Source organism: Mastacembelus armatus, chromosome 21 (genome assembly GCF_900324485.2).
Source record: "Mastacembelus armatus chromosome 21, fMasArm1.2, whole genome shotgun sequence".
NCBI classification, from domain to species: Eukaryota; Metazoa; Chordata; class Actinopteri; order Synbranchiformes; family Mastacembelidae; genus Mastacembelus; species Mastacembelus armatus.
In genome coordinates, this window is record NC_046653.1 from 27,868,937 (window position 1) to 27,894,658 (window position 25,722).

Here is a 25,722-nt window from a genome sequence, read left to right on the forward strand (position 1 = left end):
TCCATTTTGAGTGTAATTAAGACTGAAATACAGCTGATGTCAAAGTTCAACAGCATCGACTGTTTTATTTCTGAGACAGAGTGAAGAGAGAGAAGCAGCCGACTCCACGTCTCTGCATGAAACACCTGAAGAAGAAAACGGTGAGATGTGGCCGAGCTTCACTCGACTCATCAGTCTGACTCCGACAGTTAAAAACATAAAACCAGCTGTGGTCCAGCTGCTGTGACGTCTCTTTTTACACGATGCATATTTTACTTTAAAGATTCATGATCTGCTCAAAGATTTGAAAATAAAAACATCACAAAACAGCGTCTCAATCTTTCAAACAAGTGACATCTGTTTTCCTTCTTTGGACTTTTAAAGACCTAATGTTGTAAACACGGGAGATAAATAACCAATCAGAGCCAGGATACAAGACTTATTAAGGACCAATCAGAGTTGATTCTGCAGTCACATGATGAGCTGCTTTAGAAACAAAGAAAAACTATTTTACATCAGAAACATTTACAAACTGTACAACAATTACAATAACGTCGATAACAATAATAATGACAACATCCACACAGTAAAATGTTTTGACTCCGAGTCGTCACCGTCACCACCAACACCACCATCATCACCATCATCATCAGGTTCTGGAGGTCACGCTGTGTCACATTCACCGGTCAGACACTGAGGAGCAGCAGGGGCTGATGGGATATGATGTTATGTGACCTCCATGGGCAGCGTGGTCTCGGACAGTCCATTCAGGAGCCTCTCCGGCTCGTTGGAGTCTCTGGGAAAACAAACACATCACCCATGACATCACTTCCTCCAGGACTAACAGCATCAGTCCGATTGCAGGGACGTCTCCGCTCTAAGGTTGTGACAAAACCCCGGGGCTTTGTTTTTTAATGCCCTGGTGAGGTACTAAAACATGATCCTGCACCCTCACCCACCCCCTTGGTTTAAGGCACCAACCACAACATCCATCCAAGTTCAAGAAACGCAGCGACCTCTGTTGGAAAAGGTAAATACGGTCGGTTTTCACCTGGACAGGTGGGTGGAGCTGGTGCTTACCTGGCCGTCGAGACTTTGTGCACCCGGTCGAGGCTGGCAGCAACGGTGGCGAGCTTTAAGGCAGATGTTGGGGGGGCAGAGGGTCGGTAGGTGGGGGAGATGGCCACCACCTGGTTCCGGGGGTTGGGGAGGGACTGAAGAGAGGAGGACAATGACCCCTGAGCTGAAAGCCCGGACCTGCCGACAGGAGTGGAGGAGTACGGAGGCCTGGAGGGATCTGAAACACCAACATGATCAGTTGTGTGTAAAGGAAAACGCCTTGTGGTCGGAGAGGGCGAAGCTTTAAAGCACACGCCCCCCTTCCAGCAAAACAGACGAGACTCAAATACAGAAACTGTAAACTCAGTAAGGAGTCACTGTGACCAGACCACTGCAGCTGCTGTGTAGTCCAGGTTTACAGATCCTCTATTTGCTCCTCAGCAGCGTCAGCTAAGCCTGTGCAGCTCTGCCAGGTACAGCCGCTCACCTGATGGATGGACCCCGTTGACGCTGGTCTTGTAGTGTTTGTTCTCACTGGTGATGTGACCATGAGGCGGCGCAGGAGCGCTGATCACAGCCGACGCTGCAAACTGGGCGCTGGCCGAGTCCAGAGTCTTTGAACCAGACTCACCAGACCAGGTCAACTAAAGACCAGATCGGAGCAGGGTGAGAGTCAGACAGGCACAACAATCCAAGCTCCAACCGTTAACAGACTACTGACTAGACAGATTCAGCTTCCTGTGAAACTAATGTGATCAGATTAATTAAATTCCAACTGAGAGGACCCCAGGTCCAAAAACCGGGAAAACCAGTCCGAGATCATTAAAGACACTGGACAAACATCTACAACCGAGAGAAAAAAGAAGCCGTGGACTCCAAGTGTCATGAATCCAGAGTATCAGTGTGTCTGGATCAGCGTTACCTTTGCTCTGTGCAGAGCTGTGTGTCTGTTTGAAGCTGTGCTGTTCTGCATGTGCAGCTGTTCCAGCTGCTGCTTCTGCATCTGGACCAGCTGCTGCTGATGACTGTGGTACTGCTCCTCCGTGATGCCCCCTGCAGGTGAATACAGAAACATTTAAATAATTATATAAACGATAAATCTGATGAGGAAACAAAGAGCTGGGTTGATAACTCACCTGATTCAGAGTTCCTGTCAGCTGACGGGCGGCAGGTGAGTCTGTGCTCGTCCATTGAGGCCCCTGTGGTCCCGCTGCCCCCCTCCCTCTGCTCCTGAGCCTGTCTGGGTCTAAAGCAGAGCCTCCTCAGGTTCTGGATGTTGTTCAAGACTTCAGACAGGGATGGGAGGGTGGTTTCTGATGTCACAGGAGATTTCTGGTCCAGTGTTATTGGATGATCCAGGTGCATACGGGTAGCAGTTCTGGTCCTGAAGACTGGATGTGTGAAAGAGTCCAGCTGCTTCAGTACTGGATCAAGAGCTGAGGAGGCTCGGTCCAGGATAATCCTGATTAGACAGAGACAAATTAGAGGTGGTAAAGATGAACAGTCAAGTCCCATTGACCAACTTCTGTCCCACAGGTGGCGCCACAGACGTTTTAGGATCATGTCTCCGTTTTATTTTGTGGATCTGTCATTTCTTCCTGGAAACATTTCTGTACAATGACTCTCTACTCTCTTAACTGTAATGTGAAAGAATTCAAAAGAACTGGTTTGCAGAAGTACTGAAGCCTCATTACACAGAAAATTAAGATCCACCTTTTTGTCTAAGGATTATTGATCAATAATCACTTTCCATCATTGTTCTGTTTTATGACACAGCAAACTGACAATGTCACCAAATTTCTCATATTGTTCATTTCGATCTTCACGTCCATGTACGTCAGCAGCAGACGACTGTTTACCTGCCCCCTCGTCCCATCCTGCGGCGGCTCAGTCCCGTCCAATGAGGAGGCAGAGACAGCTCGGTCAGAGAGTGACGGACACGACGAGGGAGGGACTCTGGATCATCGTCTCCACCCGCCTGCTCCACACGAGGCTTCAGAAACAAACACACGTGGAGTTTAACTCGTGAGATTATGAAAACAGCTGACTGGGGACAAATCCCAGAGTCCATATTCTCTGCATTGATGTGCAGTTAAAGGGACGTTTCAGTCCGTCTACGGCAAAATCTCCCGTTTGCCTTGTGCAGGAAGAACAAGATGCGGGCAGGTAACAGCTGGAGATATGTTACTGAGAACAGTGGAAACCTACGACACATGCATGGATGTGCACGGCTGCTATGATTAGCAAGACTAACTTTGAATATGTGCATTTAAATGTGTCTAGCTTTAGTAAATGTATAAACTGTATCACACATTAACCAGATTCTGTTGTACTAAAGGAATGATTTCAAAATAAAGGCAGAAACTCACAGAGAGATATTGACATCCAGCTTTTCTCCTGAACACAAAAACTCCTTCTGGATGATTTTCCTCATCAGGTGAGGACGGAGGAGACTGTAGAGACACCAGGACATTTCTTTAGGACAACGCTCGTCAGGATAATAACAGGCGGACCGGACAGATGTGACACTCACCAGCGGTGGGGGACAGTCGTCCTCTCCGGAGCTGTGAAAGTCGTACTGTTTGATGTCGGCCTTGTTGACGGTGTAGGGGCCGGGGGGTCGACCGGGGCGTCTCTGTGGAGGATACAACCTGTCCCGTCTCATGTTCTTCTTTGGTCTGATCAGGTCGAAGGGAAGCTCGTCTTTAATGGACTCCTGCTTCCTCTGCATCTAAAAACACAGACCAAAAAATACATCTTCTCTTCTTCTGTGGTGCTTTATTGGCAGCAACAGGTTCACAGACAGGCCCTCAGTCAGGTGTTCCTGACCCCATTGGATTCTGCTTTTACTTACTTTTCAGAAATGGAACTAAAACCAATGATTAATAATTCAATCTGGAGAAAAACTACCCAAAACATTTTAAGGAAGAGTTTGACAGGAATCAAACGTGGGTCAGGTTTTCCCAGCGTGGGCACAGACCAGACAGATGAACACAAACAATCAGTACCTTGATCTTGACGTCACTTTTGTATCTGTTCCCGTTGTTCAGCGTGACTGGAGTGCTGTACCCGGGTTTCTCCACCAGAGGGAGTGAAACCTCTCTGAGAATATCTCCACCGTAGTCTCCCATCTGAAACCTGAACACCGGAAACACGGACACCCCCTCAGGACTGACGACAACAACCATCTGACATTATTTTAGAGCTGCATCTCTGCCTGTAATAGTTTGTTTATATTATAACTCTGAATCACTGTTACTTATTGTTGTGTTTGTGTATTGTTGTCAGCAGCTGACAACAGGGTGGATTTCATCAAAAAGGTTTGACCCAGGGGTGGGCAACCCATGGTCCTCGAGGGCCACTGCCGGGCAGAACACACCTGACCCAGGTAATCAGCATTGGTAGGGCAGGGATAGTTGGAAAACAAGCAGGACTGTGGCCCTCGGTGCCCAGCTCTGGGTTTAACCTCTACCATGTGCAGCGCTCTACAGGATGATGTGCTCAGGTGCCTGAGAACTGAAAAGCTTTTGAAACAGTAACAAAGTTTTACAGTGGACTCGTCTGCGTGACCTTTAACCTAATGACACCCCTGGCTCCTGTGTCTGTGTTGACAGATGTATCGCCGTCCTCACCTCTTCTCCACCACCTCCAGGGTGAGGTGCAGCAGCTCTCTCTTGGACTTTTCTCTCCTCTTGATCATCTCCAGGATGGTGACGGTGCGACTGAACTCTCTCCTCAGTCTCAGCATCTTCTCGTACGACGCCTCGTCGTTCTTTCGGTTCTGAGACAAAACGGAGAAACGGCAGGATGAACCACCAGAGTCTCATTATACCGAGCTGGACTTAAAACGTTAATCTGATGTGACGGCCCGGCACAGGTCCAAATAACAAACATCGTTTGTGTTTTAATCAGAAGCTCACCACTGCCTTTCTTCCTGCTGCAGGTTGCTCTGACATTAATATGCAGGCTACTGACAGACCGTGGGTGGTTATGGGTTTTCTTACGGGGTTCATTCATTAGATGAACCAAAACAAACGTGACACTTCGTTGTCCTATTATTGCCTTGTTATTATACTGATATATAGAATGTATTAATTTTATAACCTCAGTACTGTCTCAGTCTGTGTGTGTTATCGAATATCAATAATTTTGTACAGAAGTTAGAAACGCCAGTATCGTGACCTCCCTGACAACCAGTACTGACCTTCCTGGTCTGCATCTTTTCGGTCCTCCTTCTGAAGGCCACGTAGGCGTCGTTATTGGTGGATCCGTCTCTCTTCTCCTGTTTGATGTGAGGAATCAGCGACGGACCCCGGCAGTTCTTCCTCTTCCTCACCCAGTAATCGTACACGGACTTCAGCAGATAGTCATCCTCGTTCAGAAGCAGCTTCGCCTCCGAGAGCGAGACCAGCTGGAACCAGAACCAAGAAGGTTAACAGCAAGTATAAAGACCTGGCTCTGAACAGGAACCAGGACACAGCACCAAAAAGTGAACCAGACCTTGGTAATACTGAGATCTCAGAGCTGCAATTATCAGTCGTTAGTCAACTGGCAGAACATTAATCAGTAACTCAGACAGAATAGCAGATGTTCTCTGGTTCTGAAATCTCCAGGAGATGAAAGATAAAACCAAACACATGGTTTTGTGTCCAGCTAAAGATCCATTCACAGTAAACAGAATATGTCAACCTAAGAAAAATAAACAAATCAACCAGAACATCCCTCAGTGAGGTCCATTATCAGTGTGGACAAAGCTTCAGGCCTGTGTTTGCTGCAGGAAGCAGGTCTGGCTGCAGTCACGTTGATGCACATGTGACTAAAGTGAGCTAATGAGCAACATCTTAACGTGACTGCAGCTGTTCTATTCTCACTGGTTCTCCTCTCGGCCGAACATGTTTTCATATTTCCACAGCTATTAACGACTGATCACTTTCACTCATTTTATCAATCAAATAAAATTTAAAAAATCTCAAATATTCTCCCGTCCAGACGAAAACCTTAAGTTTGACCTGTCCGTGGAACATCAGGGACATCAGCAACTCTTGGTCATATTTCAGTCACCTGGTGTGTGCTGGCCTTCTCCAGTCGGTCCACCATGGTCTCGAACTGCAGGGGTTTAATCTCCATCTTTCTGTTGAGTCTGTTGAGCAGCATCTCGTCCTCTGAGTCCATGTCGTAGTCTGGCTGCTCCTGGTCCAGACCCAGAGCTGCAGGACCACAGAACAATATATTTACAGAGAACAGCTCATAAGGAGGAATCTGTTTCCAATGCTTCCTTATAAACCTCAGTGAACACGGCTTGAGAACAGGAACACTACGCAGACTGTTATAGTCTCCGATGATTTCAGTTAGTCTGTGTCTTCTAAACCTGAGGTGGCCCAACCAGCAGCGTCTCATCACCGAGGATACTCAGATTTGGATAAGACACAAAGTGAACCTGTGAAAGACCCACCACTGCACCCGTGTCAGAAAGTCTCAACGTCCCCATATGCTGTGCTGTGGTTCTAGCCCCGTTCAGTCTTCATGAGTTGATTCAGCAGTGTCAGACGAGGTACAGGTGCGGTACAGGTGTAGATCAGTGTAAGGAGTACTCACGCTGTATGTGAATGAGCTGCTTGGGGACTTTGACCTCTCCTTTGTACAAGCGGTCGTAGTAAGTGGTGTTGCTCTCTGCTTCAGGTACGGGGATCACCATGTTCTCCTTCTTCTCCCTGAACACCTGCTGGGCAGACATCGCCCTCTGCAGGTGGTGCTCCTGAAACACAACCAAACCCAGGGTTGTCAGTCCTCTGTCAGGGTGCTCCTCTTTAGGACCAGTCCTTAATGATCAGTGTCCTCAGCTCGTCAGCCCGACTCTAACAGCGACCTGTGGACTGTTCAGGCTCTGAAACGAACCCTGACCTGTCGGAGACACAACCTGCTGCTTTTCTGCTTCTATATGCTCCTGAAATTTACCTGCCAGACATCTGCCATTAGTGGGCTGCTGGAAACTGCAACATCACAGTACATGGTTCTACAGGACAGGCCACAAAGTCTGGTTTGACCAGACCAGTGGATCAGGTTCCTCCTACTCTCAGATGCTTTCAAAGCCTGAAACTCCCAGCAGCTCATCAGTCAGGACTTCTGAAGCCCTACTAGAGGGACCGCTGGGTTCTTGGTAGAGCCCGACCCATATGGGTTTTTTGGGACCGATATTATTTATGTGAATATTATAGTAGAGTACCAGTCAAAAGTTTGGATACACTTGCATTTCAATGTGTGTCCAAACTTCTGACTGGTACTGTGTATAGAACACAGTATAGAGGAACAGAATATACAGAACCGCATTTTAAACGCACATTAAAAATGTCAATATCGGCTGCATATCAGCAGCATATTCGCCAACCTATCTGCGATAGGCTCACATCAGCTGATCAAATCAGAAAAACGATTTATCGGTCGGGCTCTAGTTCCTGGTCTCCTCCCTGATCGAGGGCTGACTCTGGGAAGAGTCCTGCTGGCTCCAGACTTCTTGATACAAAAGGATTTGCAAAAGCGACACTTTTATTCAAATGTACGACAAGACACAAAATTGTCCACCTGTGGACTGTCACAGGGAACGCATCTGTCCACCTGTGGACCTTCTGCAGCGTGAATCACCTGAGAACCTACAAGAACATGCTTTTCCTAAACCACCTTAGAACCTGCTGACAGAAGGTAATGCGCTGATTAGCATTTAGCCGCCTAGCACGGGGACATGACGCACTGCGTCGCCCGTTGTTATAGCAACTACGTAAAAACGTAAACGTCACGGCCACAGAGAGCGGCGGATCTACGCACGCAGAGTACGGTGAACGTAGAGTTTCCCAACACTGCGCAGGCTCCTGTGTCTGCCCGCTGTTCGCGCGCAGCTTACGTAAAGAAGTTTGCGTAAACACGTCATGAATGCTAGCGCAGCTAAGGCTAACAGCCGCAGCTAAAGTGCAAATTAAAACGTGTCCGTACCAGCTCCTCTTCCTTCTCCATCCCCGTGGGCATCTGCGGGACGGCCCGGTTGATGGACACGCAGTCGGTAAGGTCCGGCAGGTCTCTGTTGCGGTAAACCGGGAGCGGTTTGGCGGCGTCTAGCGCTCGCGCCCGGAACGAGAGTTTACTCATTGTTTGCGCCAAATCAGCGACAATCCGAGGGAACCGTGAATCCCGCCACAATCCCGCACCAGTGCCGACACGACTGTGTCCCCACAGGAGGGCTCATCGGTGTCCGCTGCTCCAGGAACCGGCGGCGGCGTTCATCGGTGTGCGGGTTTCCCGGGACACAGAAACCGTTTCTCCGGGCCGCTCTGCCCCTGCTCCGCGGAAAACATGGCGGACATGTCCACACCAGTGGTGTAGGAATCCCATCAGCCATCGCGGTAAAGCTCAAAAAACACGCGAGAGATGAAGATGCGCGCGCAGCCCATGAGGGCAACTTTGTAGCAAAACTGTTCCACCGAAACTTTTGACAACGTTCTAGAACCCGAAGCTGGAATACATATATATATGTACATACATATAATAAATACATATACATATATTTAATCAGTCTTCAATGTTTTACTTGACATGGCAAAGAAAACCTGATCAAGAATTAAATTAAAAAACCTAATAGTCACATGATATAAATTCTCAGATTATTAAAGATTAAAATCAAAAGACTTTGAGAGTTTGTTTCATGTCAGCTGTAATGAATTCTCAAGGTTGAAGTAAATGCCTGACATGAGGTGAACTCTCCAATAGCAGTTAAGTTGTGCTGTGGTTGAAAGGTCAATAAACTTGCCCTGATGTTCATATTTACAGATACGAGTTTGTTTTGGAAAACCCCTGGTTTATATTACACTAAACAATATCATACAAAAGCAATTCAGATTTTGTAGTTAGAGCCTGTTTAAACCTAAAACTAATTATAGTGTGTATAGTAATACAGATCAAGTAAACAAATACAGAATGAATACAATCTGTATACTAATATGCAACGTTATGTGAACCAAAACAAAGCCTGTTACGTAGACTATCAGAGACAAAGATGTGTTGCAGAAATGTATTATTCTGGATCAATCTTCTTTAAAAATAGTCTGCTCTGATAAAAATAAGAATTAACCAGTTTATTATAGTTTTAGTGTCCATAATTCAGATTGATTCATGATATTGCCCTAAAATAGTACAAAAGGAGTTGTCATGCAAACATTTAGAGACTATTATTATTCTGGTGGTCTTACAGCATCAACGTATCTACAGTGACTGTAGTAAAACGTGTTTCTGGGAACAAACACAATGTAAACAGCCACAGGAACCAGCATGAAGGATACGCAACAGGAGGGACAGAGTGAAAGGAAGAAGCATAGATTAATCCCAGGAAATGATATTTTACCTGAGCATCGGCAGATCTTTAGTCTGAGAAACCCTGACCTGCTGGAGACGAGGAACCAACAAGAAGCAGCGTCACTTTAATCGGGAGGAAACAGCAGAGCTCGGTTCAATATTCAGGAACCCTCAGACAACAGAAAACAAAGTGCACAGACAGTACAGGGACATCATTCATTACGAAAATAAAATGATTTATTGGCTTTCATTTCGTGAATCTGCTAAAAACCAAAACCAGAGCTGCAGCTTTGAACAATTTTAATTAATTTAACTTTAATTCCCAAAGTTCAGTGAGTAAATTAAGTGTTTAATTTGTGTCAGTGATACAAACTGTGAACTCTATTGCAGTGATACGTTCTCAGTCTATACATTTACTGGTGTTCAATCTGTGACAAGGATTAACTCCCGACAGCTAATGATTCATCATCCATCCAGTTTCTGCATTAAACCTGTGGAGGCTTGGAAGAGAGCTGGAGCTGATCCCAGACTAATAATAAAACTCTTCATTATCCACAAATCTGTAAACTATTAAATCAATTGTCTCCAAATCCTCAAACTGTTTAATTCATCAAACATTAACCACAGGTTTATTTTTTTTAAAAAAGTAACAGATCATCACAGAAGAAACTAGAACCAGAAAAGACTTGGGATTTATGCTTGAAAGAAGAAATTATTGATCAATGATCGAAAAAGCTGATTAATCAACTAATAGTTGCAGCTCCCAATGATTTGATCTACTGGTAATACCTCCACTGTTACACAAAAACGATTAGTCGATTGACTCAAAATCAATTAGCAAATAGTTTTTAAAGCGAATCATTTTCAGTATTTCTGGAAAATGTTTTAATTATCAGATGGTTTTTCATTATGGGACAGTTTTCCGTCTGTGACGTTTCCGACCAAAAACAAACTTCAGTCAAATCACATTCGTTTGTTTCTGGTTTCATTTCTGCTGCCAGACATAAAATGTTGCAGGACTTGAGTCGGAAAAGACAAAAGAAAACAAAGTCCAGGCCTGCTTTCACTTTCTGTTGTCACCCTGAGCAACGCCAGAGAAGGATGATGTCGTGATGATGTCACGGCAAAAAAGGACCACACACACAGACACACGCGCACACACATGCACGCACGCACACACACACACACACCATTTCAAGAGCTTTTCAACATGAAGTAATGGACACACAGTTTGTCATATTAACACAAAGGATCTTTTGTTTTTTGCCATAAATAACAAACCCATGCTAAACATTCATATGCACAAAAATCTAAACCATCATTGGGTTGGCCTCCTGTCAGAAACAGGCTTCTATACGTTCTGAACCAAAGCACTGACTGATGTTCTGCTGTTCCACAGCTGTAAGAACATCAGAGCCCAGGAGGCAGAAGCAGAGAGAGGGGGGAGCCCTGTGACAAATGAAGATGGTTAACCGTCAACATCGTGTGTGGAAAGTGCGGCTGTAAGTGCAGCGCTGCCAAAGCCAGTCAGCCAGTGGCCCCACCTGCCCCCAGCGACTCTCCCTTAGGTGGTCTCAGACTGTGGGCGGGAACAGTGCAGCAGCAGAACGGTCTCAACATGCAGCTTAACAGTGTGTTGACGTTTCAAATACAGAACAAGGTGGCACTTTCACCGCTGACCATCTGTGCCTGAGAGACAAGGTGACAACAGCTGTGCTGTGAATCACCGTCTGTCTTGTCCACAGACGTCCTGTTTTCTCACAGAGGGAAAGTTGATCTTTAACAAATTCTCTTCTGAAAGAAAAGACATGAATGTGACCAATCAATGAAAGCAGAACAAGGCATGCTGGGTAGTAACAACTTCATGTTAAGTCTGTGTGAAAAGCAAAGGCAACAAAAATGAAGAAAATTTTATAGATGTAGAAACAACAGAATCGTTCGTGAGACATTTGAAAGCCACGTCTGGAACCTTGAACCCAAGTCACCACTGTCAATAAATTCTCCTGATGGATCAATAAATAGGGCCTAAGCAGAACATTGTTTTTCCTTTACTGCTAAAAAGATCAGAATTTGTACACAATGTACCATATATGGGTTTAATACATATAGTTTTTGTCCTTTTTGAGGAGTCGTGTCATCAGTACAGTCCCTTCGGTTTCGTCAATGTGTCCTGTTCCTGCCGCCAGGAAAAAAAAAAAGAAGAAGAAAAAAAAAAAAAAAAAAAAAATCAAGTGACGTTTCCAGTGTCTGTTTAAACTTTATGATGTGTTTTGTCAGTTTTGAGGCTCCACAGAACCGAACGAGCCACAAAAAGGAATAAGAGGAAGAATAGAACAGATACTACAGAACAAAACTAAAATAAAATGTTGAACAGATACATAAAGGCATGCTTTAAATATTCACTGCAACCATAAACAAGGGAGGACCTTTCACTAACATTCATATTCTGAAGGAACACTTTATTTCAAATTTAAATTAAATCTGAGGACTTGTCTTTCGGCATGAGTTTAGGTTTAATCTTCAGGAACAGCTGTTCAGTTATTAGTCCTATTGATCAGCTGCTCAATTGCTTCTCTAGCTTCTGATGAGGACAAACTGGAGTTGAGTCCACTGAGACTGAATGAAGATGAAGTTATAAAATCATCTTCTGATTGTCTTTTAACTTTAAGATCATGGCAAACAAAGAAATAAAGTGAAACACAAGTGCTTTTATCGGGGAGCAGAGGAAAGTCTAAAATGGCAGATTTTTAAATGAAGTCTGGTGCGGCAGAGTTACCGTAACTTACTGTCTGGTCATTTTAAAAATGCTGTCCTTGAAAAAGTTCAGACTTGCAACCAACAGTCAGTAATTATTGACTTTTACCAACAACATTTCATTTGCTGTGTTACCACAAAGTCAAAAAATCTTTTCCAGAATAATAAGCTGTGATGTTTTCTCTTGAACACTGTTTTACTTCCATATCTGTGGGTGGTACCGAGCAGAGAACTGACTCTAGTTTCTCCTCAGAGGCTGAAGAACCAAATGTCACAAGACAGAACAGGGACATCTTTAACGTGAAGACTCTTTCTGTCTGGGTCAACAACCTGATTGTTAGACTCTTATGATTCTCAGAGATCATAGAAATATATATATATATATATATATATATATATATATATATATATATATATATATATATATATATATATATATATATATATATATATATATATATAGTGTGTGTGTGCATATCATAATATTCTGTATATACGTACAGCAGTGATACAGACATTCAGAAGCTGTTGCTCACTGGCATCAACTGAAGTCACCCTTTTTAATACTGAAATCACACAAACTGTTTAATCCTCACATTACCGTAGAAAAAGTCTTATTTTGTAGTAAAAAACAGGAAGTGATGTCAGAGGTTGGAGGTCAGACAGACAGAGAAACTCTGCCATGTTGTTATCCAGTTTAAAGGGTCTGAAACTTCTGCCACCTGGCAGGTCACCTGACCGTGCTGAGGGAGTCCCTGCTCCATCCTGATTGGTCCTCAGTCCCGTCATAGACTCGACTCTTTAGGCGGGTAGTCCATGTTGGTTACCATGGTGACAACCGTGATCATCTCTTCGGGCACGGTGATGCTCGTCTGTCGCTGCATCTGTACAACACGCTCCTCCACGCAGCCGGCCGACAGCCGGGCCTCGGCCTCGTGGTCCCAGCATTCCTCGATGGTCTCACACAGAACCGCCAGACCCTGCAAGGACGCAAAACATCCAGCGGCCAGTGAAACGCTACGATTCTGTTCCTGGCAGCATACGTGCTGTATGTAACTTTAGCTCTCAGGTCATTTGCATACTAAGTGTATTAATGTGTGGTGTATTGTGGGTAATGTAGTCAGACTCACAGCGTGCTTCTGCCAGCACTCTCTGAGTGTCGGCCTCAGCTTCTTGTGGACCACCACCTCCTGCATGTCCTCCAGAGACGGATGCTGACCCACCTCCTCCTCAAATGGCAGCATGTACTCATCCACAGGACCTAGACCACACACAAAGGGGACAATCAGAGTCCACAGCACTAGACCACATTCCCAACAATACAAGTGTCTTCTCTTTATCTACTGTTAGTACTAGCCCTGCAGCGTAACACGTTATTCAGGAGGACGACAGATTGTTTCCCTCCTGTAGAGTCACACCTTCACACGTCAGAGCCTGAGAAAACCACAACTGATGATTCTGAAGCTTCAAATGTCTCTGCTGCTTGAGTTAAAATATGTGACACAAACTGTGGAATAAAACGGGATCATTGAGAAATCATGTGTGATACAGCTGATACAAGTAATGAAAGTGATGCTCTGTAAAACTCAACAGAGCAGCACAAACCGTACATATTCATGATGTCGGAAACTGTGAAAACATACTCTCAGTGTTGACAGTAAACATACCACAGGTCACATAGCTACTGGTCCAGAGAGGACCAGGACTTTCTGCTGTTTCAAACCTGACCCCCTGCCCTCAGTCTTCATGTCTCTTACCATCAGCAGCTTTGCAGCGTGAGGCGAGCTCCCACAGCACTAGGCCCACAGCGTACATGTCTATCCTCAGGAAGGCGTCTCTCTGGAAGTTGATGGCCCCCTCCAGGACCTCCGGGGCCATGTACCTCCTGGTCCCCACCTGAGACAGACACAGAGACACCTTTGCACCTGGTTCAAAACCCGGGCCCTGTGATACATGTGATCGTGGTTCCCAACTTTCAATGCTATGTCATGAACAATATGGAGTCCACCAACTTCAGTGTTTCTGTTCCATAGTTGGAATGAAAGAATCAGTGAATCCAAATTTATTTCTAAAGTGCCATTTTAGAAAGATGGCTTGAGGTGCTGAACAGTTAAAAGAGACAAAGCAGAACAAAATGAAAAAAACAATAAGACAAATAAAAACATACCACAAGAAAATGTCATAGTGTATCAGCAGAACAACTGTCAAGTCAGCACTTAAACGCATAACTCATAAACCAGTGCGGGTCCACAGCCTTGGAGACACCACAGCAAATGCTCGGTCCCCCGAACGTAAAAACATCTCAGAGCCTGTGTCTCACAGCTCTGTCAGAGATCCTGTCTTATAAACGGACCACCTGCTCAAACATTTCAAAATAAATAGTCAAGGATTGAAGAACCGGAGTGACATGAGCTCCCTGATTTTTCTTCAGAACCAGAGGCAGTTCTATGAACACACCGAGGTAGTGGATACTGAAGAGACACAAAGATCATGGCAGATGGTGAACTCACCTGTCCATGTGTATCTCCTGGAGATCGTCCTGCCTCAAACCTGAGAGCGAGGCCAAAGTCAGCGATACAGGCAGTCAGGTTAGTCTTCAGCAGGATGTTCTTACTTTTAAAGTCCCTGGAAAAAATACACAGAGTGACACCTCTGATGGGTCTTGGTGGATCTGTTTGTGCGTGTGCCCGTTCATACCTGTGTGCGATGGCAGGTTTGTGTCCGTCCTTGTGTCCAGGTATGTCTTCATGCAGGTAGGCGAGACCTCGAGACATGGACTGAGCGATGAGACAGAGGTCAGACCAGGAGAGGACGCTGGCCTTCAGGTAGTCGGTCAGAGAGCCCTGAACACAGCAAACGTCACCTCGTGTTCATTCACGGGTTCTTGATGTTTCAGTATTTACAGCATTATTCTAACACGCTCTGAATCCATAAATGGTAATGGTTCATTAATGGCAGCTTAATGATGGAGCACATGAACATTCAATAGAATTAGCTGAAGTGATGAATAATAAACATTTACTCTCATTCATAATGTCAGATTTGAACCAGACTTTACCAAATTTAAATTTATCTGATGAATGTTGTTTTATTTACTGAATTCTCATTTGAACCTTTCTGTCCAGCAGGGGTCAGTGTTACCTTTTCGTGGTAGGCGGTGATGAGCCACAGCTCCATGTCCATGTTACTTCCTCTCTTCTCAGCTCCAATGAACTGCAGCAGGTTTTCGTGTCTCATCCCGTTCAGGCTGTAGATCTCGTACTCGTTCTGCCACGACTGTTTGTTCTGGGCACGCAAACAAACAGAAATCAAAGGGCGTCAGAGGGATTTCTGAAACCAGCCAATAAAATGATTTGACATCTACTGACAATTTAATAAAATCAACAGAAAAATTCTAGAGATTAATTTACAAAATATCAACCTGTCCTTCAAGGTTTCAAGTGCTTCTAGTCCAACCTGCTAACCTGGCATTTGAATGCTTCAGCTCATTCTGACCTTGCAGGAAGTTGAACTGGATCAGTCACTGCTCACACATTAAAGTATTTCCACTGCCTCAAACAATATTTCAGCTGCTTTCACTGTTCACACGTCATGTTTCACTTTGTCCAGCCCATAAAAAACCTTCCTGGTTAGAGTGAAGTGAGGTGTCTTCACCGAAACACTCCTTTCAGTCTGTGTCCAGAAATATTCAAAAACTATAAATACTGACATGTGTGTTGATCGAGGTCAGGGGGAGTGTACTGGACGCTGATTGGCCGAGGACTATAAGCCTCGGGGGATTACAGCTCTGAGCTTTAAGTCTGAAAACACACACAGTGGGGTGTTGGGAGGGAGGTTCAGCTTCTTCGACTGGTTCTGAACTGGACCCAGTCTGACGGTGTGAACTTTGATTTGTCTGGGCCTACAGGGATTCTGTCTCCATCAGCGGTCGGTAGTTCTAACAGGTACCAGAAGGACCAGTGTGAATTAGCACAGTTGTAACTGACACATTAACATGCTGTGTTAAGTCTAAATGAGCAGCCGAATAAGGTTGTTTATGTGCGTAGCTCAGTGCTCGTTGACATCTCATGACAGTACTCACCTGTATGGGGAAGATTTTCACAGCAACATGTTCACTGAGCAGCCGGGCCTTCCAGACACAGCCGAAGTGCCCCCTGGCTTTAACCTCCAGTAGCTGCAGTGGCTTCTGACCAAGAACAGGGGAGGGGGGCAGAGGACCAGGGTCCTGGAGGAAACAACAACAACTAGCTTAGGGTCCTGCAGCCGTGACAGGCTGAAGAAATCTAAATGCGTGTAATGTGTGTTTTCAGACATTGACTGAAATTCATTCTTGAAAACGGACTCCATCTCCCTCGTCTTTACGGCTGAACACACCTGAGCCAGGTAAGCAGCAGTGGGTGAGGCAGTTGGGAAACAGGCAGAACAGTGGCCCCCGAGAACCATTGTACATTTTTACATTTGAATACAATGCTGATTAAGTAAGTCCGGCTACACAGACGGGTGCACAGTTGGAACAGCTGCTGAGACTCTGAGACTGGGAGGTGAAATGTGGACCATCTTCAGAGGTGACTCCATGACCAACTTGGCTTCTGACAGATTCATATCATTCATGCATCAACATCTGTCCGTCAGTGCACAGCAACATCAAACAACATCACGTAGTATAAATCAAAACTAACAACAAGAGGGAGAGAAGCGTGTTTTCAAATAAAAAGTCATCTCAAGCAGGATAAAGGAAATGAAACCCAGAAAATGAGATAAAAAAAAAAAAATTAAAGTAAGTGAAGCATTCTGTGGTGAGGCTGAACCGAACTGTAAAATAGTGCAATGTTTTCTTACCTCAATCATTATATGAAAGGCATGCTGAGAGGCAGAGAGAGTTCACACAATCAGAGACGCCAAGCAGAAATACAAAGAGACAGGGGCGATGAAGCCTGAGCACAAAGTTTCACTCGGTTTGACAAAGACAGCAGCGTTATGAAATTAACAGAATTTATATGTGCACTGGTTTCATTCAGCCAGGGCTCTATGCACCTCACTGCTCCAACCGAGCCCGTGGCTTATCCATGGTTCTCACACACACACTCACGTGCAAATTACAGGGTTCCCCCAGTTGAAATAAAATAATAGTTTGGGGCTCTAAACATTTCCGCATTCAGCAGCTGCTGTATCTTTCTGACAGCCAGTGCCTCAGGTGGTCACGCTAATGTTTCCACTGCAGGCTCAGACTCAACATGAGCCAGAGGGAGGCAGGAGAAAGACCTGGCTGCTGCATCTGTGCTGCAAACCTGTGGACTGTAATGGTAACATCTGGTTCGGTCAGTCTGCAGCTCGCTGAGGCGTCTGCAGACTATTATTTGCAGACAGATGAGAGAAAGTGGGGGTAAAGACCCTCTGTCAACTACTCCAGGGATAATACTGGTATCTGCCAAACGAATAAATGTAAGAACCTGATCTGACATGTCAGTAAGTCTGACATAAAGTCTGGAAGTAATGATGAACATCTGTATTCTGTCCTGCAGTAGTATATGTTATATCAATAAATACAGCTTATTCCCAACTTAATGTTCTGTGACTAAGGACCTGTGCAGTGTTACACACTATAGAACAGCTCCAGACCACCTGCCTACACTGTGTTACCTCACACACTTTAGCTTTATAGAAACTCTCAGCTCACTAACACATGCCCCCCCCCCAGCAGTGAGGTCAGTCAATAGCAGCAACCACAACAATCAGTCTGTCAGAGCTTTGTACAAAATGTTCAGACTCCACATCAGAATTAAAGTTTAAGTTTTAAGAATTAAAATGCCAAATACTGAACTAAACAGACCCACACTGTGAAACCGCTGGACAGTGTTTCTGACATGTTCTCTAATAAACCATCAGCTGCTTCGCTTTCAAGAGTCCCATCCTCCAGTTAGACTTCCATTTCGTCAACACATCCACCAGAACACAGTAAGAGGATATTCACTGGTCAACTCTGTGCGTAGCTTCCTCCAGACAAACACCCGTCTCACCTGTGTGGGCACCAGTACAGGTGGGTAGGCCAATTTGTGGTGTCGGTACATCCAGAAGGACAGCAGGACGATAGCGGTGACGGCCATGATGGGAACCAGCGAGTACGTAAGAGTGGTCAGCACTGGAGGCCCCTCTGTCCTCGGTTTTTTTGTCGCTACAACAGCACAAACATACAGTAAAGTTTGTATATGTACAACATCACAAACCACAGCATTGACGTATTAATAACACGACTGATCCATGGCTGAAAATGATCAGGTTGTCTAAACGGGGGTGAATTTTATTTTACAAAATAAAAGCTGTCATGTTTGGACAATAAAGAGCTAATTTCATAAGAACATCATGAAATGAGAAAGACGTATAGTGACACAGTGACAGTATTTAGACAGAGTTCATTTCAGGAACATAAGGCAAATTAAGAACACTTCATATCCCTGTGTCTCTGTGGTGATGAACTGGTGTCTTACTGGGAATCTGCGGCTGGTTGCTGTCAGGGCTGTAGAAGAACCTGCTGTTACACAAACTGCCTTCACAGCAGCAGAAGAAGACTTCAGGAGCATCTTTCCTCTCCACGCACTCACTCCTGTCAGCAGAAGAAGAAAAGACTGTCAGAAGAACTAAGTGCTGACTGAAAACATGTGCTCTGGTCAGACTGGGGAACATATTGCATTCATGTTCTTCACAGGGGTTCTGCAGTAGCTAATCAATTCAGGACTGGGGGGTCAGGGGGCTGTGGGCCAGAGATTGTTAACAGATGCTCCTACAAATGTAGTTTGGCATTTTGTCTCTTTCAGCCTGGAGGTCCTGTACAGGGGAGAGAGGAGGTGTGGATGCGCTTTCTACACCTAAATCACTTTTTACAGCAGCTAAGAAAAATATTTTTCTTTAAAGCTCTTCTTATTTCTCAGACCTGCAGTCTGATTTTCCACTCAGATTATTTGTCTCAGGTTCACGTGTCAACTTCCAATGTTTTCTCTAAATGTTAGAGGTCCATAAACCACTGGGGGTGCAGGCTGTATTTGAATCAATCAGAACAAATGTGGTCTGACTTTGTTTTGACAGTGTCAGTCTTATTAAGAGTAAGTAGTAAACAGTTAATTCTGTGTTTACGGCACACACAGCCGGTTTCACTGATGGAACACGTCAGCAGTGCTGCAGGTAAACGGGTTCCACAACATGCAGAGACACGAGGCAACAGGAACCACACTCTGCTGTCACGCTACAACACACGGGGGCACTGAGGCCTGCTCTGACAGAGGCTGAAACGTAGCGACCTTACAGGGGACCCTTCACAGGTACAGGTGAGTCCTCACTCAGATGACCTGCAGGCTGACTGCAGACTCTTCTGTGAGTTGCTCTGCATAAGTGACTTGAGACTGAATACACAACATGTCAAGACATCTGTCTGCTGCTCAGTGATCTGTTCACACCTCCAACCTGAGCTGAAGACACAAGAATCCATGAGCCCTCAGGGGACAAACATAAACCATGTCAAACCTGTACTCTGGCTGAGAGCAGCACACTGTTCCAGTTAAACCTCAGCACTGGATCATGCCACAAACCTTGCCTGATTTGGTTATTTGTTCACATGTCATCAAAGTGTCTCATTAAGCAGAACTGGCAGTGATCAGCTGCTGTTTGCAGTGGACCCATGGGTGCACAGACAACTGTCTCTGAATCACAGTGACCCTGAAGAAAACTTAAAAACTGCAGGATCCTCGTGAGGTTCTGCAGCCCCCGTTTCCTCTGAGTGGATTTATGGAGCTTTATTGTGGAGGGACATCCTCAGGAGCCATAAGTCAAACTGAGTCACATCAACATTTTACAGAGTTGGGACTCTAAGAAGGAGGATGAGTTTTGATCAGACAGTTTTGATTTCTTTTTAAATCAATGTGAGTAAATGTGCTGTGGTTTGAAGATCTGAGGTAGACGGGAATCTTCCTCTCTTGCTGCAGTTACCTGTCATAACAGTTGACGTCGTCCAGCCAGCAGCCCTGTTTGACCACATGGACCGCTCCAGATATGTTCTTCCAGGTGGCAAAGCAGTGGAGCCTCTTATCTTTCTCTCCGGAGCAGGTCACCACTGTGCTGGCATTCTCCCGACCCTCCAACGCTGATGAAGATGACGAGGAAGGGCTGTAATTGTAGTGGACACACTTCTGAGTCTCTGAGCGACCCAGGATGGCACCTGAGGAGCAGACGGAGAGGTGTAAGAGTCTGAGCAAACCTGACCCCCATGAACATGAACAAATCAGAGTCTGTGTGCAGCTGCAGTCTGATGTGACGACATCCTGTCAGCAGCTGCACACAGACACTTACAGGTTCAGCTCAAATGGATTTCTGTGCTGGAACCTGCAAAACATCAACCGCATGAATAATCACATCATGCAGACTGAACCAGGACATGACCAACTACAACCTACAAACAACTGGAAGACTTTTAATGTGAAAATTCTGCAGAAAGTGCTGAGTTTTTGACAGAAGCAAAATAATTATAAAAATAGAAAAGACATGAAACAGTAAGCAGCTGAGGTGTTAGTGTGACCACATTTTTTGTGATTCAGTGTTATATAAATAAACTGAATTACCAACATTGCGCTGTATTTTTCAGGACAACGGGTCGTCACAGATGAAGTACTGTTTATATCACCAGGAAAAGTCCTGGTTCTTGTTTTCCATGACCTTGAGGGAGCTGTCCATCAACTGTACAATCAGAGCTCCAGTGTGTGATTCATCTGCATACACTTTATTCAGTCAGCTTCCCAGTGTGAACACACTAGAGGCTGTAAACTCAGTGCAGTGTGGATCTGAACCCGGGTCATGTTAAAACTGCACAGAGAATCACTTTACACCTGGCCAATAAGGCAATAAGGACAACCATGAACAGGTGACGACGCCAACGGCTCTGTCCAGTGACAGAAAGTGGTATTCAATTTGTGACGACACATCCAACTCTGACAAACATCTATACATCTTCAGTGTTCAGCCATAGACAGGACGACTGTCCACACAGGGCAGCCTGTTGGACACATTCAACCAGCCCCCTGAAATACATCAACAATGTCGTCTTTACAGACAGTAGGGATTTCAACCATGTCACTTTTCTACTTAAAAACACAAGTATGCAGATACAAGATCACGTCACACCACACCTGACAGGTGTGTGTACCAAGTCATAGCTGTGACGACAGGTCAACATTTTAACGCTGCACACAGCCACCTGAAAACACTCAGCACAAAGATACACCTGAACCTCCACAGACTGGTCCTAAACGTGATCTGTCTTTAAATGTGTATGAGCTCTATAGTGCGCACATACACACACAGCATTAATAATAGAAATATATGTAACCTACAACACACACACAGCATTAATAATAGAAATATATGTAACCTACAACACACACACAGCATTAATGATAGAAATATATGTAACCTACAACACACACACAGAATTTATGATAGAAATATATGTAACGTACAACACACACAGCATTAATCATTAAAACATATGTATCTCACACACACACACAGCATTAATGATAGAAATATATGTAATGTACAACACACACACAGCATTAATGATAGAAATATATGTAATGTACAACACACACACAGCATTAATCATTAAAACATATGTATCTCACACACACACACAGCATTAATGATAGAAATATATGTAATGTACAACACACACACAGCATTAATGATAGAAATATATGTAATGTATCACACACAAACAGCATTAATGATAGAAATATATGCAACATAAAACACACACAGCATTAATGATACAAATATATGTAACGTACAACACACACACAGAATTTATGATAGAAATATATGTAACGTACAACACACACAGCATTAATCATTAAAACATATGTAATGTATCACACACACAGCATTAATCATTAAAACATATGTATCTCACACACACACACAGCATTAATGATACAAATATATGTAACGTACAACACACACACAGCATTAATGATAGAAATATATGTAATGTACAACACACACACAGCATTAATCATTAAAACATATGTAATGTATCACACACACAGCATTAATGATAGAAATATATGTAACGTACAACACACACACACAGCATTAATGATAGAAATATATGTAACGTACAACACACACACACAGCATTAATGATAGAAATATATGTAACGTACAACACACACACACAGCATTAATCATTAAAACATATGTATCACACACACAGCATTAATCATTAAAACATATGTATCACACACACACACAGCATTAATCATTAAAACATATGTATCACACACACACACAGCATTAATGATAGAAATATATGTAACGTACAACACACACACAGCATTAATCATTAAAACATATAGTGTACAACACACACACAGTATTAATCACTGAAACATATGTAACGTACAACACACACACACACGCACGCACACACACACAGCTGGAGGTCTGATGGTGAACATGAAGCTGCAGCATGTGTCCAAGTGCTCTGCTCTAACCAGCAGCTGATTTATTACCACCATGCTACACACACTTCATAAATATTTGCCACATTCAAAGTCCACTAGACTTTTATTGTGAAAAATGTGCAGGAAGTGTTTGCCACACACAGGTCCTGTGGTCTGTCCCAGCATTATATGGCCATATTTGCTAAATTTGGGCATTTTTGGAATTTGTTGATATTAATACATGATATTACGTTCTGTTTTCAGGTTGCACCTTTTGTGAGCACACTGGACTCGTCTGGTCATAAAGTTATCTGTAATTTGTTTACTTTTTATTATCTGTGCATTTTTCTTTTTAGTTTTTTGCAGCATTTGCAGCATTTATGTTTACTGTTTGATCCTTTGTAGCATTTGTATTTATGTGTGTTTGCACTGGAGTACCCCTCCTGTACCTAAACAAATTCATTGTGCACACACACACTTGGCAATAAAGCTCATTCTGATTCTGATTCTAAATCGAATATTGGGCATAATAATATACAAAACCCAACTATGACATGACAAATACGTCAACTCTGAAATAAAACTGTTCATTACTAACAATTATTCTCACTGATGATTATTTCCTGTTTGTGAGAAATGGTCATGATGTCTTCAAATGTCTCGTTCTGTCCGACATGACGTGAAACACTGGACGAACTCGGTCCAAATATCTTAAAGAGTGTCAGACTCACTGATGAGCTGAGTGTCTTGGAGCTTTGGACAGCTGATAAAAAAGACTTTACCTTCAGTCTTGGGAACATGTTAGAACTGGAACCATGTGGAACCTCCCACAGCAGAATCAGCACTGTGGGGTCAGTGACTTGCAAAGCAAAATGTCAAACCTTCTAACAAGAGAGGACAAAGTGAACAGTTTGGGTTTGGATGAAGGTGCAGGAGACACTTTCCATCTACCAAGGACAATAATCATGTCACTGGGCCCTTCTTCGGTCTGAGGTGTAACAGGTTAACATGTCACTGAAGGACCTGACTAGCAGGTGATCAGAACTTCTAACAGACTGATACCTAGACCACAGAGGAACAGTTACGACTAAAATACCAGCAGCCAGGTGCACTCACCTGAGGAGCAGGAGATGAGGAAAACACTGAAGGCCAGTTTGGTCGCTGATCCCATCGTTTGATTTGGGCTGAACATACAAGACAAACGGGATCCCTTTAAACTAGCTCTGACCCAGAACCTGCCACATGTCCCGGTCCATACACCCAACACAGTCCAGGGCGTAGTCGTTCAAAGTGGTCCAAATATGACACGTTTAGGTCCAGAAATGAGGGAAATCCCGTTTATCCGAGTTCGGGCCGGGCCAGAGAGGCGGCCTTGCTAACCCCGACAGCCCGTTCACTATCACCGGACTTTCGAGGCTCTTCACCGGGATCAGACAGGCCGATCCACCGAGTCATTACCGGAATGTCACTGGATGGTAAGCAGTTGGGATTGACAGTCGGTGTCCAGAAAACCGAGCCTGTCCTCCGGCACCGGGTGCATGTTCTGACCGAACCCGCACTGAGGTGTTACAGACCGGGATTAACCGGACCGGGAGCTAGCCGTGCTGCGGCCGCTCCGGCATTTTTCTGTGTGGAGCAGGTACCAAGAAACCTAGTGATGGCCCGCGGCCCGGAAGCAGCCCTCCACCCTCAGCCGAGCGGAGCTGGTTCCGAGCGGAGCGCAGCCTTCAGTCCGCCACTGGCGACCCCACCTCGGTCACGGAGCAGCTAGCTGGCCCGGCTAGCGTTAGCTTAGCTCGGCTAGCAGTCCGTCCAGTTGAACGGGAGCGGGTTTCGTCACTGGGAACCGAGGAGGAAAACCACAGGCCGCAAGCGAAACCACGCAGAGCGCCCTCACTTTGCGGTGAACCGCCGCGTAAAAGGTCCCGGGCTGAGTCCGAACAAAGACCCGAGGTCCAGTTGATCCGTCCCCGCTGAGTGTCCGCGGGCAAGATGGCCGGCGCTCCAGGATCTGTTTGTTTTCCTTCGTCCGTCGGCGCGAGGAAGGCGGTGACTGACACCTGCGCTGGCCAATAGGGAGCGGGGACGCAGCTCGGCCCGGATACCGCCACCAATGGCGAGCGGCGTCATGACGTAGCACGGCTGGAATGACGGGGAAGAAACGCCCCCGTCGGAGTTGATGGAAAACTGATTAGTCTTTTTAATTTAACTGTGTAAAACAACATGGCCCGGGTCAGGCAGCTGATCACCTGTTTATAAACCCTGAGAGGCTGAGGACAGGGCCGTGCGACACGCAGGGCATTGTGGGATTCCAGGTAACAGGTGCAATGAAGCAACCGGGGGGGGGGGAATCAATGATCAATGATCAATGATCAAACTCTGAAGGCCAGAGCTGACTACAGGATGGACTGATGGCATATACTGTATCTAGAGAGAGATGTGGAGTCTTGTCTATATAACCCGGTTCTATAATCCACAGTAATCTGCAGTAACCTGTCTCATGCTTCAGTCAACAGCTGCATATTGTCACTGAAAATAAAACCCAAAATGACAGTTAAACACATGTTCACTGAATGTTTCAGAAACAACATGTATGGTTCTAGGTTCTAAACGTTCTGCTAGAGAAGCTCCTCTAGCTCACATAGCTCTCTACATAGCCGACCAGTAGGTCAAACTGTTGGGGCTCACTAGATGACACAATGAACCACTCATATAAATAAGACTGTGACTAAAGTGAGTGGGGGCATCTCAATAATCAGATGTAGTGTCCATTCAGTGTCTGCAGAAACATAATAATGTCTTTGGTCTTATGTCGTTTGGTCTGGTGCTGCCAGAGAAGAGCTGGTTAAACTTCAGACGGCTCAAAACAAGACCAGCACTTGGCTGTCCTCTCTCTGTCCTCTCTCACTGTCATGGATGGGAGTTAATGACAGACTAGCATGCAGTCTTGTTCCGTCTATATAAAATATGGACTTCACATAAACCCTCTAGCTGGTTCTCACAGCTACTACCCACCAGTAACAGACATAGAACTAATGCACTTAGAAAAACAACATGCAGCAAACCATTACCTTATGTTCCCGTAACCATGATCACTTTATACCAAGTT

General features: G+C 44.8%; 2 protein-coding genes across 2 annotated transcripts; both read right to left on the minus strand.

Moving 5' to 3' along the window:
* Positions 1 to 39: 39 nt before the first annotated feature.
* Positions 40 to 8,400, minus strand: epc2 (enhancer of polycomb homolog 2 (Drosophila)). The gene is made up of 14 exons (XM_026294829.1): positions 8,023 to 8,400; positions 6,634 to 6,793; positions 6,100 to 6,245; positions 5,243 to 5,449; positions 4,671 to 4,819; positions 4,047 to 4,176; positions 3,572 to 3,769; positions 3,408 to 3,491; positions 2,898 to 3,031; positions 2,175 to 2,500; positions 1,961 to 2,091; positions 1,526 to 1,682; positions 1,060 to 1,276; positions 40 to 775 (listed from the first exon to the last, which is right to left on the minus strand). Exons 1-14 carry the CDS (start codon positions 8,173 to 8,175, stop codon positions 706 to 708), a joined length of 2,262 nt encoding a protein of 753 aa, XP_026150614.1. The 5' UTR covers positions 8,176 to 8,400; the 3' UTR covers positions 40 to 705.
* Positions 8,401 to 12,587: 4,187 nt separating this feature from the next.
* acvr2aa (activin A receptor type 2Aa) lies at positions 12,588 to 24,613 on the minus strand. The gene is made up of 11 exons (XM_026296262.1): positions 23,730 to 24,613; positions 20,107 to 20,335; positions 18,615 to 18,730; positions 18,147 to 18,301; positions 16,211 to 16,354; positions 15,271 to 15,414; positions 14,827 to 14,972; positions 14,640 to 14,754; positions 13,887 to 14,025; positions 13,260 to 13,390; positions 12,588 to 13,109 (listed from the first exon to the last, which is right to left on the minus strand). The coding sequence occupies exons 1-11, from the start codon at positions 23,803 to 23,805 to the stop codon at positions 12,915 to 12,917; spliced, it is 1,590 nt and encodes a 529-aa protein (XP_026152047.1). The 5' UTR covers positions 23,806 to 24,613; the 3' UTR covers positions 12,588 to 12,914.
* Between the last annotated feature and the right edge of the window lie 1,109 nt (positions 24,614 to 25,722).

Coding starts and splice junctions, on each gene's coding strand:
- epc2 (XM_026294829.1), bottom strand. CDS start 8,175: ATGAGTAAACTCTCGTTCCGGGCGCGAGCGCTAGACGCCGCCAAACCG. Junction 6,246..6,633: donor GCAGCTCATTCACATACAGC/GTGAGTACTCCT, acceptor GTGGTCCTGCAG/CTCTGGGTCTGGACCAGGAG. Junction 1,277..1,525: donor CAACGGGGTCCATCCATCAG/GTGAGCGGCTGT, acceptor TTGGTGTTTCAG/ATCCCTCCAGGCCTCCGTAC.
- acvr2aa (XM_026296262.1), bottom strand. CDS start 23,805: ATGTTCAGCCCAAATCAAACGATGGGATCAGCGACCAAACTGGCCTTC. Junction 18,731..20,106: donor GACGTCAACTGTTATGACAG/GTAACTGCAGCA, acceptor TTCTGCTGACAG/GAGTGAGTGCGTGGAGAGGA. Junction 15,415..16,210: donor TGAAAATCTTCCCCATACAG/GTGAGTACTGTC, acceptor TTGCGTGCCCAG/AACAAACAGTCGTGGCAGAA.